The following is a 15,032-nucleotide window of genomic DNA, read 5'->3' on the forward strand; positions in this document are numbered from 1 at the left end:
AAACAAACAGTGAGTAGATTCTCTGCTATTTGCAGAGTTGCCAATAAAAACTGACAGGCAAGCTAAGAAAAGGGATCAATTCATCTAAGACTGACATACAGCTACCCCTAGAGTGAAACTTGGCAAAACTGCTAAAGCTGCACAGGAACATTCACAAATCTTTATATACCACCCTGTGGCTCCTGCCACAGATACTGCAGGAAACAATCTGCAAAGGAATGTGATTTGCCTAAATTCAGTTTTCCTAGTTCACCTAGGTTAATCCTCCACTTTTTCTTACTAAAAATTAAAGAAAACTCTTTGATCTGTGATGAGGTACAGATCAAGTACAACCCTGCTGCCTGGTTTTACTTCTAATCCAAGATAATGCCCCTTAACATAGAGTACACCCTGTTCCACATCGCAACACTAATACTAGTAGGCCAACAGTTCTAGAGCAGGTCACAGGTAAGCAGCCCAGTGACTGAATCCAGCTCAAAGACATGTAATGTTTGGTCTGCAAAATATTTTTCAATTGAACTATGTATGTGGTTGCCAATATTTAAAAATAAGAATTCTCTTGACAGTAAAGATCTGACAACTTTGACCACATTCACGATCAATTGGAGCACATCCGTCCAGCAGCCGCCCCTTACGCAGGGCTGAGTGCGCGTACATGAGGCACATACTCTCCAGTTTGCTGCAGTCTCACCATCCTCAGCTGGACTATACGTGATCATTGTTATTCATTTACATTGTCTGCCTGCAGCCTCTATAGGCATTTGAGTTTGCAAACCCAGTTCTAATGAAAAGCTGCCTGAATAAGTAAGAGAATATGACCTTGGCAAACAAATAGCACCACTCTAGGTGAAAGCAGCAAGCGCACACAGAGGAGGAGGAAGAGGAGTGGGGTGGGGAAGGGAGAAATGGAAGGTTAAAGCGGAGGTGGGGAGCGAAGACAAGGAGGGGATCAGAAAGGGAAAAGGGATGGGGAGAAGGGGCAGCTGTTTCTGCCTTCAAAGAGTTTACAATCTAGCAGAGGAGCAATGGACAACCTAAAGGCAACAAATCAGTGAATGCAAAACAATACAATAGAGAAACAAGTAGATAATGGTGAAAAGAAAAGGAAATGACAGAGTGGGATGGATTTAAAAAGAAACAATCTCCAAATTTATGAGCAGGCAAGATAATTAATCCAGACAGGAGGAAGGTGGATCTTTTAGATAAGAAGAAATGTTTACGGCAAAGAAACAGAAGTAGAAACTAGCCAGGTCTAGCCAGGCAGGGATTGCTCAGATGATGGAATGAGCAGACAGAATGATCAGCTGGTTGCTTTAACTGGAACAAAAATGCAGAGGACACAGGACTGTAGCAGTGCTTGATGAAATGATGTTTCAGACATGCACAGGTTTCTGCAGGCATTTATCTCATTTAATTTGAACACCTTCTGAAGAGAACTGCTTGTAGAGAAGATACAATTTCAGTTGAGCATCCTCTTTACGAAGCTACTCTGTGGAGATCAAAAAGAATGCAGCAGAGTAGTAAACTAGGAACTTGTAGCTCCCTCTCTGTGCCTTGTTTATGAGTATACCAATTGAGAAAAAAGAGGATGATTTTTTAAAAAAGAAAGATAATGAAAAAGAAGCCAAAAGAAAAAACAAAAAGCAGAGAGTTAGTTTCAAAGCTATCAGCCACAGAGGAGTGTAACTGCCTCCTGTCTAGAATGACCCCCAAATTCTCCTGCTTTCAATGACTTAATACCCACAGGGCAGCAGCTCACTCATTTACATCAGCTGCCACTTTCCAATAAGCCTCCTTTGGGCTCCCTGCTGTTGAATTTGCTTACCTGAGGTTTCTGGAAGGGGGTTCGCCTGGAAGACTCAAAGGTAGGATAAATTGGCCGCGGTGATGCTCGCTGGGAAGGATCTTGGCACACAAATCCTGAACAGGGAATGGCAAACATTAAAAACCTGCCATTTTCTAAGAAATTAGCAGGTTTAGCTGCACCTTTTCTTTATTTGTACAAGCTCAGTTTCACTGTCATAAATGTTGAGATCCATCCTCAAGAAGATTGGGCATGATTCCCCCATACACACACACTGCATGAACTTCAAACTACCATAACTGGAAAGATCATAAAGGAAAATGTGCAGATAAATCAACCTTCCTTGTTGGGGAGCTGAAATATGATTCTGATGGAAAAAGAGATGTAGATTTTTTGACAACCATCAGAGTAAAGTCGCAAACCACCATTTAAAAACACTGCTGTTAATAAAAACAAATTATTTTAAAGTGGCTTCGTGGATAGGGACTGGAAGACGATGTTTCTACCAGGAGAATCCAGAAGCAAGGGAGGGGTGCTGTCCTGTTACAGGGCCCACTTTTGGAATTGCTGCAGGTGGTCTACTGGCCAAAATGGGCTTTATAGACTTTCTATGGCTTAAGAAATTAGGCTTGGGCTAATTTCACTTATTTCCTAAAAAGAAGCAGATTCCCATCCAAAAAGAATAGAGTAGCAAAGTTTTACAGCATTTGCTGGTACGCCAAGTACTAGTTCACTTCAAATATATTTTATTATGTCTTTTTGGAGAACTTAAAAAAACAACAACAAACGCAGGCATACCCACCTGACTGCCCATCTCCATCTCAAAGTTCTGGCTTATCTGCTCAAAAAGGGATTTCATCTTTGGGCTGCTTCAGCTATACACTACAGAAGGATCATGCTGACACCAGCAGAGGCTGTCTAGCAGAAATACAGCCAGTCTCCTTTGTAACAAAGCTTCTTCAGTGAAATTTCACTATCCCAGCTCAGAGAAAAATACACTTTCTCCAGATCTTTGTTTAATTCTCTTCCTCAGCCCGTATTTCCTATGCCCTAGGAATTAGGTCTTAGCCCTAGTTGTGGTTCAGCTTCAGGACAGGATGGAGCCAGGGGGAGTAGAAACATATAAACACTTCCCTGAAAATGTAATTTTTTAGTACAAGACATTCAGCATGGTTTAGGAACAGCCAGTTGGCAACACCTATAGAGCCTGACAAAATGGGTGCTCTGGTTAACTTTTATGTAAATTTTCAGAAAACACTCTTACTTACCTACAACAGTGAACATATCTGAAATCATACTCGCTTTAATCTTTAGGTCCAGAGGTGCATCACTAACAGAACAGAGAAAGAAAAGGGCAATCGATAACTTTATAGGTTAACAGATTAGCTGCCCCAATATAGCAAAGCTTCCAAACGTCAATGAGGAGCAACACATAAAGCTCATCAAATCCATGGAAAAAGAAAAAGAAGTCTGGGCAAAAATACTAGAAATAAAAGCCCAGTGTTGAACTCATCCTCTGTAAGGCAGGCCCAGCATCAAGGCATTGATTTCCTGACATGTAATCTTTTTATTCCAGAAGGTCTTGTGCAACTTGAATTTTGCACAAGTCAAGAATACTTCATGATCCCTGTGGATTTCAGAGGTTCAGACTTTTAATGTGCTCTTTGATGAGGGAACCCTTCATTCAAATTATTTTTTACTGCTGCAATAGTCAAATCACATTCACAATCAAGAGAAGAAACATAGGCCATCTTTGTATTTTTTTGGTTCTTCATTTTCTGTTCCAAATCAACCTTCTTAAGCTTGCAGGCTTGCAAATGAAGACACACACACACAGAAAAACAGAAGTTACACTGAGATATCACCAGATCATGTACCAGGAACCCATATGGAAACAGAAACAACATGGGCTGAGACAGGAGGCCTCCCTGTGGCAATGAATGCCATGTCAGCTTTGGTGTTGAGATATTCCTCCATGAACCAGATTACTCTGGCTGCTGGACCCAAAGCACCCTGCTGGGGCTCTCTAACAGTGTATGATTTACCTTGAGGGCAATCTGCAAAGAGCTTACTTAACAAAGTGTAGCACAACATCTGAGCATCTGTAATATCTAGTTCTACACCTTATTCTTGGGGTTAAACCAAACTCCCACCCCACAAAACACTCAATTTGTCTTTATTTGATTATTTGGCATTTTGCCAACATTTCTCATCCTTAAAAATGCAGCAGCTGGGTGGTCTGGCATAAATCTCAAGGGCTCTCTAGATGTTTAGAGAAGCATATAACTAATAGAAACTCTGGCTGCAGCTGCAGATATAAGCAGAATCTTCTCTGGTATTGAGTAATACGTTTCTCTCCTTCCAAATAATAGATAGGTTAAAAAAAATTTTTGTAAAGATTGTTGGAAGTTTTTAGACTTTAATCTTAGATGCATACCAGGACAAGGACAGGGGAAAATGGACCAAATATTATCTATATTACCATAGGCCCAGCTCTATTCCTTTACAGTATATGTGGATTTGAGTCTGCATAAACCTTTGGTAATAAAGGAAATATAATACCTTGTGTGTTTTTTTACCCTTAGCAGAACACCTACAAAGTTTTTAAAAAAGAGAAAGAAAGAACTGGGGATCAAGAAGGATGCAAAAAGTATCCCTTAGAAGCCCAATAAGACAGTAAATATAGATTGCATGTTGACTAGTAAGACAGGGATCTATGGTTGCCATATGGACTTCAACAACATACCACAAATCACCCAAATTTAGAAACTCTAGTCATCTCTACCTAATAACTAGGAGGAAAAATCTCCTAGTGCCCAGAGAAATGACCAAAAAAACCCAGTGTCCTAGTGCTCCTCACTGAAAGTTTGTCCTCTCCTAGCTGATGGAACAGACTACTTACCAGGCCAAAGAAGGAGAGAGATTCACTTCCAACAACCATGGCTTCAGAGTAGAATCTATGAGCACGTCAAAGCCATAGAGTTCTAGAAATACAACATAACACAATATGCAAGATTATTTTCCATGTCACAACTGAACAAAGATCTGGAAGAGTCAACCCAATCAACTCCCATCAGAGCCCTAGAAACTTGCTGAGTGTAAGTAGTAGGCAGAACTAGAAGTTGATAACCTTTCAAGTTCAAGAGATATTAATGAGGCTCAAGAGATGACAGAACTACATTATAAAATGTTTTTATCATCCACTGTTTTTATCATCCACTCTATTGACATTCCTGAGCTCTACACAGAAAAACAGAAAGTGACCTGACACTAGAAATTAATGGCATGATTCTGCTGTGCTTATGTGTAAAAACAAAAATGCTGGGAAAAGGAATGCAATAAGTACATCCAATGTCAATGCTTGTCTTGGGCTTGTTTGGGACTGTCCTCCACCATTTCCCCACCACACTCTGAAAACAAAACCTACTGAAGTCATCTCTCTAGCATCTTTCCATCACATTTTTGTAAACCAAGATCTTGCTTTTTGCAACTTGGGTCAAGAACACATCTAAGTGTAAAATATATTTATTGTTTCCCCTCCTTCTATGGTTTAAATTTCCCTTTGAAGATAGAAAATAAAATACACCAGCCCAGCACAGAAAGACAGAAGAGGGAGAAACTAATGGAAGCAGAGCAGGACAGTGACAAACCATCTTGAACCACTAACATTATTTAAGAAAGGAGGGAGTTAGAGATCAAAGTTCCACAGCTTCTAGATTCTCTGCTGATTGTCTTCCCTAACTCCCCAACTGTTGGAAAGAGCAAAGCAAGAACCATGAGCATGAACTCATTTAGAAACAAATCTCTTTACTTCAAGAAGCATAGTCCATTTCTCCATCCTCTCAAAAACACAGAAAAATTAATACGGGCTTCTAAAATGATGGTGCCAAAGACTCTACTCTAGAACATACGCAATCTGCTGTACTACCAAGGACCTGGAATGAGACCTGGATCCTCCTTATGATTCTACCTCTTACTCCATGTGGAAACTTGGGGAAACCATTCCTGTCTCTATTTCTTTGGTCTCCTTTATCCTCTCTAACAACCACCATTTGTCAATATCTGTACGCTCTGTAAACCTATATCCAGAATTCTTGTTTATGCAACATTCAGGTAAACATTCATATTGGATTTCTCCCTCTCTCTCAGGAAAAGTTTCCATGAATGAGTTGGCTTCAGTAGTATTATGGAGGATTCCATTTAATTTGCAGAAATAATCACAAACTGTAAGAGACTGAGATGGGATTCACCTTCCAGTAACTACACAAAACTCACATATTACTTATGCTTTAAAATGTAAAGAAAAGAAAGCTCCTTCACCTATCTTCTTTTGGTAACAAATTCACAGCTTTTATGGCCAGTATACTCTTCTGAGTATTTTACCTACTCTTCAGTCATCCTACAGAATATCCCCCTTTCAATCTGAGAAAAATATTTTTGGAGCACTAAATAAGCCATTTGAAAAGAAAAACTTATTACAAAATCTGCAAGTCCATGTTAACATTACATAAGCAAGAGAGAATATAATGTGAGCCTGATTCAAGAAAAATAACATTCTCTTCAATTTTTAAAAACTGAAGCACAGGATTCAATTGTTTCAAGTGGTAATGTTAATAATAATTGTATGAGGAATAGGGTAAGAATAATGATTGATGTACATGTTGATCAGATTTGCGGAATCAGCCATAAATGAAGAGAAATTGAAATCTAGTTACAATTGATGAGACCTATCATTTAAACACCTCGCATTAAGCAGCCAATACATCTGCTTAACCATTTCCCAAATTAGGAGGCAAATTCCAAGCATCTCAGTTGAAAGGCTGAAAATCAATATTCGGAGAAGAAAAAAAAAATGTACCCAAAGAAAGAAAACACCCTTTGCAGGGCCAACTTAATGTTTACTCAAGTGAATAAAACCTGTCAGTATTAACTTATCTCAAAATCAGCCTTGAATCTAACTGCATCTCACCATGCACAAGGCTTGGATCTATCATTTAAGAGTGGGGTAAGTGTGTGATAGCATCAAAACACAGTGCAAAGCTCAGCTCACCTAAGAGGCTGGAATTGGGGGAGAGGAATGGGGTGAAAAGACAGCATTTGTATCAGGTTTCTCTCTTGAAACTATCTACTCAGCGTCAGAAAACTAATTTGAGTCCTTGGCAGGCTACTAGAGTCCTTATAATGGTCCTTTTAACTTATGATTGGTCTTTTCTGTGGACGGTAAAGATTTTTACAGGTAAGTATGTTGTACTGAGAATATTAAACTACCTCACCTTTTAAAATTGTATGTTTTAGCAGCAGTGTCTAAAACTTCAAAACTTTAGCATCCAGGACAAAACATCCCAGGGTTTCTGTCACTAAAGGGTGCAAGCAAGCGAGTCTTTTCCATACGGAGAGCTACTTTCTTTGTTCCTCTGTGTCATCTTCATCATGACAGAAGAGAAAGTATGTTGGAAGGAATATTGTTACCACCTTATGCAACAATGTTTCCACAGGAAAATTTTCCTGAGATACATTTCCTTCAGCCCCCAGTCAAATCAAGACAAACTTGAAAATTATACTAGTAAATGGTAAGAAGCTTGACTCCATCTCTTAATTTACCTTAGTGCCCTTACCTCCCTATTTCTTTAATGCAGTTTTTTGAAAAAGCAAGCTACACTAAACTGCCTTAACTTTCTTCATGCCTGTCCACATGCCAACCCGTAAGAAGTTGCTTCTGCCGCCAGTCTCCAACAATTGACCACTCTCCTTCTGATCACCCAAGACCACGTTACTGCTAAGCCCAAGCAGCTCAAACTGTTGACCACCCTTACTTATTGGAACTTTCTTCTCCCCTGTTTCCAGGACGCTGCTCTCTTCCGATTCTCCTCCTCCTCTCATTCCTTCTCTTCTGCCCAGCTAGTCACTGGTATGTACGCTTAGGCTGGCATCCTCAGGTCTCTCCTTCTCAATCTATTTCTCTTCTTGGGTGATCTCGTGTATTCTCATGGCTACAATTAATATTATGGTGATGATATTCAAATCTCTACCTTTAGTCAAGTGTCTCCTGGACACCAAATCCGTAATTTCAATTGTCTTCCAGACAACTTCACTAGGACAGCCCATGGGTACTCAACATGCAACAAAACTTAACTCATTATCTTGCCCCAAAACCTGTTTGGCTTCCTATTACTCATCTTGGAAACTGGTAATCCCATCCACACATCTCCACAGTTAGAAACACTTTCCTTACCACCTCCCAAACCGAACATATTACCAGACTTCTTCTTTGTTCTCTTTAATTCAGACTTCTATATTCCCTTTTGAGGTATAATTCACATACAATGAAATGGAGAGATCTCAAGCCATAGTTTGAAGAGCCTGGATAACTGTATATACCCATGTAACCCATACTCATAGCCCACACACAACAGTTCCATTACCTCAGAAGGATCCATCATGCCTCTTCCTGGTAAATAACCTGCTCCCCTTGTCATACCGCCAGACAATCCACTGTTTTTATTTCTTTCACCATAAATAGTTTTGCCCATTCTAGAATTTCATATAAATGGAAGCACACAGTGTGTACTCCTTTGAGTCTGGTTTATTTCATTTAGCATGTTTTTGAGGTTCTTGCAATTTATCATTGTTTCTTGTTCTAAGACAGGCTTATGGAGCTGTCATTTACATACAATAAAATTCCCCCTTTTAAATTATAAAATTTGATGAGTTTTGACAAATGCATAGCTGTTTAACCACCCCCACAATCAAGACAGAACAATTCTATCACAGATGTTTCCCTGTGCCCCTCTGTAGGTTAATCCTCACTCCCCATCCATCCACCAGCAACGACTGAATCATACAGTATTTAGTTTTCTGAGTGGTTTCTTTCACTTAGCATTGTGTTTTTGAGACTTATTTATGTCATTACATGTGTGTCAGTAGTGTAGTTCATTCCTCTTACAGCTGAGTTGAATTCCATTTTACAGACATACCACAATTTGTTTTACCATTCAACAGGCAATGGATTTATCTGCGTAGCTTCCAACTTTTGGCAATTATGAACAAAGCTGGAATAAACATTTGTTAACAGGTATTTGTGTGAACATATGGTTCCATTTTTCTTGGGTAAATACCTACAAGTAGAACTGCTGGGTCAGTCTGTACATGGATATTATCACTGAAAACCTCTTATCCCCTGATCATTTCCCTAGCACTAGTCTCTCCGCACTATAGTGCATTCTCCACATTGCCATGAGAATTATCTTTCTAAGACTTAAATCTAAGGCAGTAAGTTGGCCCAGAAATAAGCACTGATGTCAGGTCGGTTCCCAGAAGATTTTAAATTAGATACTTCTAATAATGTTGCACAGTATTCCCTTTGTTGTAATCCTGTCATACCAAGCTTTGAGTCACATCATGATAAAAGTTAAAGAAAATAATAACACCATTGCTCCCCTGCTTAAGAAACTCCAGTGGCTGTCTGTTGTGTACAGGATGAATTTAAACACCTCTGTCCTTTAATATCACACCCCAATGTACTTCCATAATCTTCTCTCCTGCCACCCCATCCTATGTAGGCTACATCTAGTCCCTGTGGACTTGCTATTTCAAAAAATACCATATCCTTTCATAACACTGTGTTTTACCTATCATATTCGCTCTGCTAGGAATGGTTTTCTCTGGCTCCCCTAGGCATAGCTAATAACTCTTGTGTATTCCAAGGGCACCTGAGTCACTCTACTATTTGTACTGTCATTTATCACTTCTTGTCTCCTCCTCCTCTCCATGGGCAGGAGCCATGTCCCTTTCATCATTCTATACCAAGCAGCCTAGGAAGTACACAGGAAGCAATCAAGAAATACTGAAAGAAAAAAACGAGAAGGAAAAAGAGAAGGAAAAAATTTTTTTGAATGAAAACCGCTGTACAACTCTTGAGAAAGAAAGAATAATGTGCAGCTGCTCCCCCAAAATAACCCTGACCGCAAGGCTTAAAATATTCATAATAAAGCCACCAATCATAAAGACAAACAGAAATTCTTACTGATTTTTTCACAATAAAACATATTAAGGAAAAACTTGATAAAAGATGGTCTGGGGGGCGGAGCCAGGATGGCGGCATGAGTAGAGCAGTGGAAATCTCCTCCCAAAACCATATATATTTTTGAAAATTCAACAAATACAACTATCCCTAAAAGAGAGACCAGAAGATACAGGACAATAGCCAGGCTACATCCACACCTGTGAGAACCCAGCGCCTGGTGAAGGGGGTAAGATACAAGCCACAGCCCGGCAGGACCTGAGCGCCCCTCACCCCAGTTCCTGGCAGGAGGAGACGAGTCAGAGCGGGGAGGGAGAGGGAGCCCAGGACTGCTAAATACCCAGACCTAGCTATCCGCACTGGAGCGTAGACACACGGTGCGTGGGGTGCTGAATACTAGGGAAACAGGACAGTAAAATGTAGGAGTGAGTCCCCACAGCCAGCGCCCCGGGGACAGAGAAAAGCGAGTGCTTTTTGAAAGACTTAAAGGGACAGGGACCCCACAGCTGGGCGGAAGCGTCCTGGGACACTTAGCTCAGCAGCTAGGAATCCTGGAGAACTCCGGGCGCCGTAACCCCCTGGGCGGCAGCGAAGCTTGGAAGCCCCTCACAGGGATAAACAGCCTCCTGCCAGTTTCCCCTCTGATGCCGCTCCGCCATAGTGGAGCAGCAGCCTGAGGCAGCAGGGCAGAGCTGCTTCCAAAGCGGCCGGGTAAGAATTAGAAACCCCGTCTGTGCACAGCTGCCCAGCACAAGCCACTAGGGGTCGCTGTTCTCCCAGGAGAGGAGGGCCACAAACCAGCAAGAAAGGACGTTCTCCCAGTGGACACACGCACCAGCTTCCTACAACTACCTCTATCGCCATGAAAAGGCAGAAGAATTTGATACAGACCAGACTAACCCAGACATTCTCCCCTGAGAAGGAATATGGGGAGATAGACCTAACCAATCTCCCTGAAAAAGAATTCAAAATAAAGGTCATAACCATGTTGATGGAGCTACAGAGAAATATGTAAGAGCTAAGGGATGATATCCAGAAGGAGATTACAGAAATGAAACAATCTCTGGAAGGATTTATAAGCAGAATGGATAAGATGCAAGAGGCCGATAATGGAATAGAAATCAGAGAACAGGAACGCATAGAATCTGATGCAGAGAGAGATAAAAGGATCTCCAGGAATGAATCAATATTAAGAGAACTGTGTGACCAACCCAAACAGAACAATATCTGTATTATAGGGGTACCAGAAGAAGAGAGAGAAAAAGGGATAGAAAGTGTTTTGAAGAAATAATTGCTGAAACCTTCCCCAAACTGGGGGAGGAAATCATCGTTAGACCACAGAAATACACAGAACTCACAACAGAAGAGACCCAAGGAGGACAACACCAAGACACATAATAATTAAAATGGCAAAGATCAACGACAAAGAGTTTTAAAGGCAGCTAGAGAGAGGAAAAAGGTCACCTACAGAGGAAAACCCATCAGGTTATCATCAGATTTCTCAACAGAAACCTTACAGGCCAGAAGAGAATGGCATGATATATTTAATGCAATGAAACAGAAGGGCCTTGAACCAAGAACACTGTATCTACCACGATTATCATTTAAATATGAAGGAGGGATTAAACAATTCCCAGACAAGCAAAAGTTGAGGGAATTTGCCTCCCACAAACCACCTCTACAGGGTATTTTAGAGGGACTGCTCTAAATGGGAGCACTCCTAAGGCTAAACAGATCTCACCAGAGAAAATAAAACCACAGCAAAGAAAGCAGACCAACCAAATACTAACTAAAGGCAAAAAATAAAATCAACTACCCACAAAAGCAGTTAAAGGAAGCACAAAAGAGCACAGAATAAAACACCCAACATATAAAGAATGGAGGAGGAGGAATAAGAAGGGAGAGGAATAAAGAATCACCAGACAGTGTCTATAATAGCTCAATAAGTGAGTTAAGTTAGGCAGTAAAATACTAAAGAAGCTAACCTTGAACCTTTGGTACCCATGAATCTAAAGCCTGCAATGGCAATAAGTACATATCTTTCAATAATTACCCTAAATGTAAATGGACTGAATGCACAAATCAAAAGGCACAGAGTAATAGAATGGATAAACAAGCAAGACCCATCTATATGCTCCTTACAAGAGACCCACCTCAAACCCAAAGACATGCACAGACTAAAAGTCAAGGGATAGAAAAACATATTCCATGCAAACAACAGGGAGAAAAAAGCAGGTGTTGCAGTACTAGTATCAGACAAAATAGACTTCAAAACAAAGAAAGTAACAAGAGATAAAGAAGGACATTACATAATGATAAAGGGCTCAGTCCAACAAGAGGATATAACCATTGTAAATATATATGCACCCAACACAGGAGCACCAGCATATGTGAAACAAATACTAACAGAACTAAAGGGGGATATAGAATGCAATGCATTCATTTTAGGAGACTTCAACACACCACTCACTCCAAAGGATAGATCCACCAGACAGAAAATAAGTAAGGACACAGAGGCACTGAACAACACACTAGAACAGATGGACCTAATAGACATCTATAGAACTCTACATCCAAAAGCAACAAGATACACATTCTTCTCAAGTGCACATGGAACATTTTCCAGAATAGACCACATACTAGGCCACAAAAAGAGCCTCAGTAAATTCCAAAAGATTGAAATCCTACCAACCAACTTTTCAGACCACAAAGGTATAAAACTAGAAATAAATTGTACAAAGAAAGCAAAAAGACTCACAAACACATGGAAGTTTAACAACACGCTCCTAAATAATCAATGGATCAACGACCAAATTAAAATGGAGATCCAGCAACATATGGAAACAAATGACAACAACAACACAAAGCCCCAACTTCTGTGCAATGTAGTGAAAGCAGTTTTAAGAGGAAAGTATATAGCAATCCAGGCATATTTAAAGAAGGAAGAACAATCCCAAATGAATAGTACAACATCACAATTATTGATATTGGAAAAAGAAGAAAAATGAGGCCTAAAATCAGCAGGAGGGACATAATAAAGATCAGAGAAGAAATAAATAAAATTGAGAAGAATAAAACAATAGAAAAAATCAGTGAAACCAAGAGCTGATTCTTTGAGAAAATAAACAAAATAGATAAGCCTCCAGCCAGACTTATTAAGAGAAAGAGAATCAACACACATCAACAGAATCAGAAACAAGAAAGGAAAAATCACGACAGACCCCATAGACATACAAAGAATTATTAGAGAATACTATGAAGACCTATATGCTAACAAGCTGGAAAATCAAGAAGAAATGGACAACTTCTTAGAAAAATACAACCTTCCAAGACTGACCAAGGAAGAAACACAAAATCTAAACAAACCAATTACCAGGAAAGAAATTGAAGTGGTAATCAAAAAACTACCCAAGAACAAAACCCCCGGGCCAGATGGATTTACCTTGGAATTTTATCAGACATACAGAGGAGACATAATACCCATTCTTCTTAAAGTTTTCCAAAAAACAGAAGAGGAGGGAATACTCCCAAACTCATTCTATGAAGCCAACATTACCCTAATACCAAAACCAGGCAAAGACCCCACCAAAAAAGAAAATTACAGACCAATATCCCTGATGAATGTAGATGCAAAAATACTCAACAAAATATTAGCAAACCAAATTCAAAAATACATCAAAAGGATCATACACCATGACCAAGTAGGATTCATCCCAGGGATGCAAGGATGGTACAACATTAGAAAATCCATCAACATCATCCACCACATCAACAAAAAGAAGGACAAAAACCACATGATCATCTCCATAGATGCTGAAAAAGCATTTGACAAAATTCAACATCCACTCATGATAAAAACTCTCAACAAAATGGGTATACAGGGCAAGTACCTCAATATAATAAAGGCCATATATGATAAACCCACAGTCAACATCATACTGAACAGCGAGAAGCTGAAAGCTTTTCCTCTGAGATCGGAAACAAGACAAGGATGCCCACTCTCCACACTGTTACTCAACATAGTACTGGAGGTCCTAGCCATGGCAATCAGACAAAACAAAGAAATAAAAGGAATCCAAATTGGTAAAGAAGTTAAACTGTCACTATTTGCAGATGACATGAAATTGTACATAAAAAACCCTAAAGACTCCACTCCAAAACTACTAGAACTGATATCGGAATACAGTGAAGTTGCAGGATACAAAATTAACACACAGAAATCTGTGGCATTCCTATACACTAACAATGAACTAATAGGAAGAGAAATCAGGAAAACAATTCCATTCACAATTGCATCAAAAAGAATAAAATACCTAGGAATAAACCTAACCAAGGAGGTAAAAGACATATACCCTGAAAACTATAAGACACTCTTAAGAGAAATTAAAGAGGACACTAGCAAATGGAAATTCATCCCATGCTCTTGGCTAGGAAGAATTAATATTGTCAAAATGGCCATCCTGCCCAAAGCAATTTACAGATTTGATGCAATCCCTATCAAATTCCCAACAACATTCTTCAACGAACTGGAACAAATAGTTCAAAAATTCATATGGCAACACCAAAGACCCTGAATAGCCAAAGCAATCCTGAGAAGGAAGAATAAAGTTGGGGGGTATCTCGCTCCCCAACTTCAAGCTCTACTACAAAGCCACAGTAATCAAGACAATTTGGTACTGGCACAAGAACAGAGCCACAGACCAGTGGAACAGAATACAGAGTCCAGACATTAACCCAAACATATATGATCAATTAATATACAATAAAGGAGCCTTGGACATACAATGGGGAAATGACAGTCTCTTCAACAGAAGGTGCTGGCAAAACTGGACAGATACATGTAAGAGAATGAAACTGGATCACTGTCTAACCCCATACACAAAAGTAAATTTGAAATGGATCAAAGACCTGAATATAAGTCATGAAACCATAAAACTCTTAGAAAAAAACATAGGCAAAAATCTCTTGGACATAAACATGAGCAACTTCTTCATGAACATATCTCCCCAGGCAAGGGAAACAAAAGCAAAAATGAACAAGTGGGACTATATCAAGCTGAAAAGCTTCTGTACAGCAAAGGACACCATCAATAGAACAAAAACATACCCTACAGTATGGGAGAATATATTCATAAATGACAGATCCACTAAAGGCTTGACATCCAAAATATATAAAGAGCTCATGCACCTCAACAAACAAAAACCAAAT

General features: G+C 39.7%; 1 protein-coding gene across 18 annotated transcripts in view; it reads right to left on the reverse strand.

Moving 5' to 3' along the window:
• The window catches only part of TTLL5 (tubulin tyrosine ligase like 5), a 277,550-nt gene that overhangs the window by 206,526 nt on the left and 55,992 nt on the right, over positions 1-15,032 (reverse strand). For all 18 annotated transcript variants that reach the window (XR_008992440.1, XM_036913100.2, XM_036913097.2 and 15 more), the window contains 3 exons: positions 4,707-4,788; positions 3,073-3,134; positions 1,826-1,920 (listed from right to left, as the gene is read on the reverse strand). Coding sequence is in view for 17 of the 18 variants with exons in the window: in XM_036913100.2 (XP_036768995.2) it covers positions 1,826-1,920; positions 3,073-3,134; positions 4,707-4,788 (239 nt within the window). In the remaining variant the exon portion in view is untranslated. The remainder of the gene's footprint in view (positions 1-1,825; positions 1,921-3,072; positions 3,135-4,706; positions 4,789-15,032) is intronic.

Source organism: Manis pentadactyla, chromosome 11, assembly GCF_030020395.1.
Source record: "Manis pentadactyla isolate mManPen7 chromosome 11, mManPen7.hap1, whole genome shotgun sequence".
Taxonomy (NCBI): Eukaryota; Metazoa; Chordata; class Mammalia; order Pholidota; family Manidae; genus Manis; species Manis pentadactyla.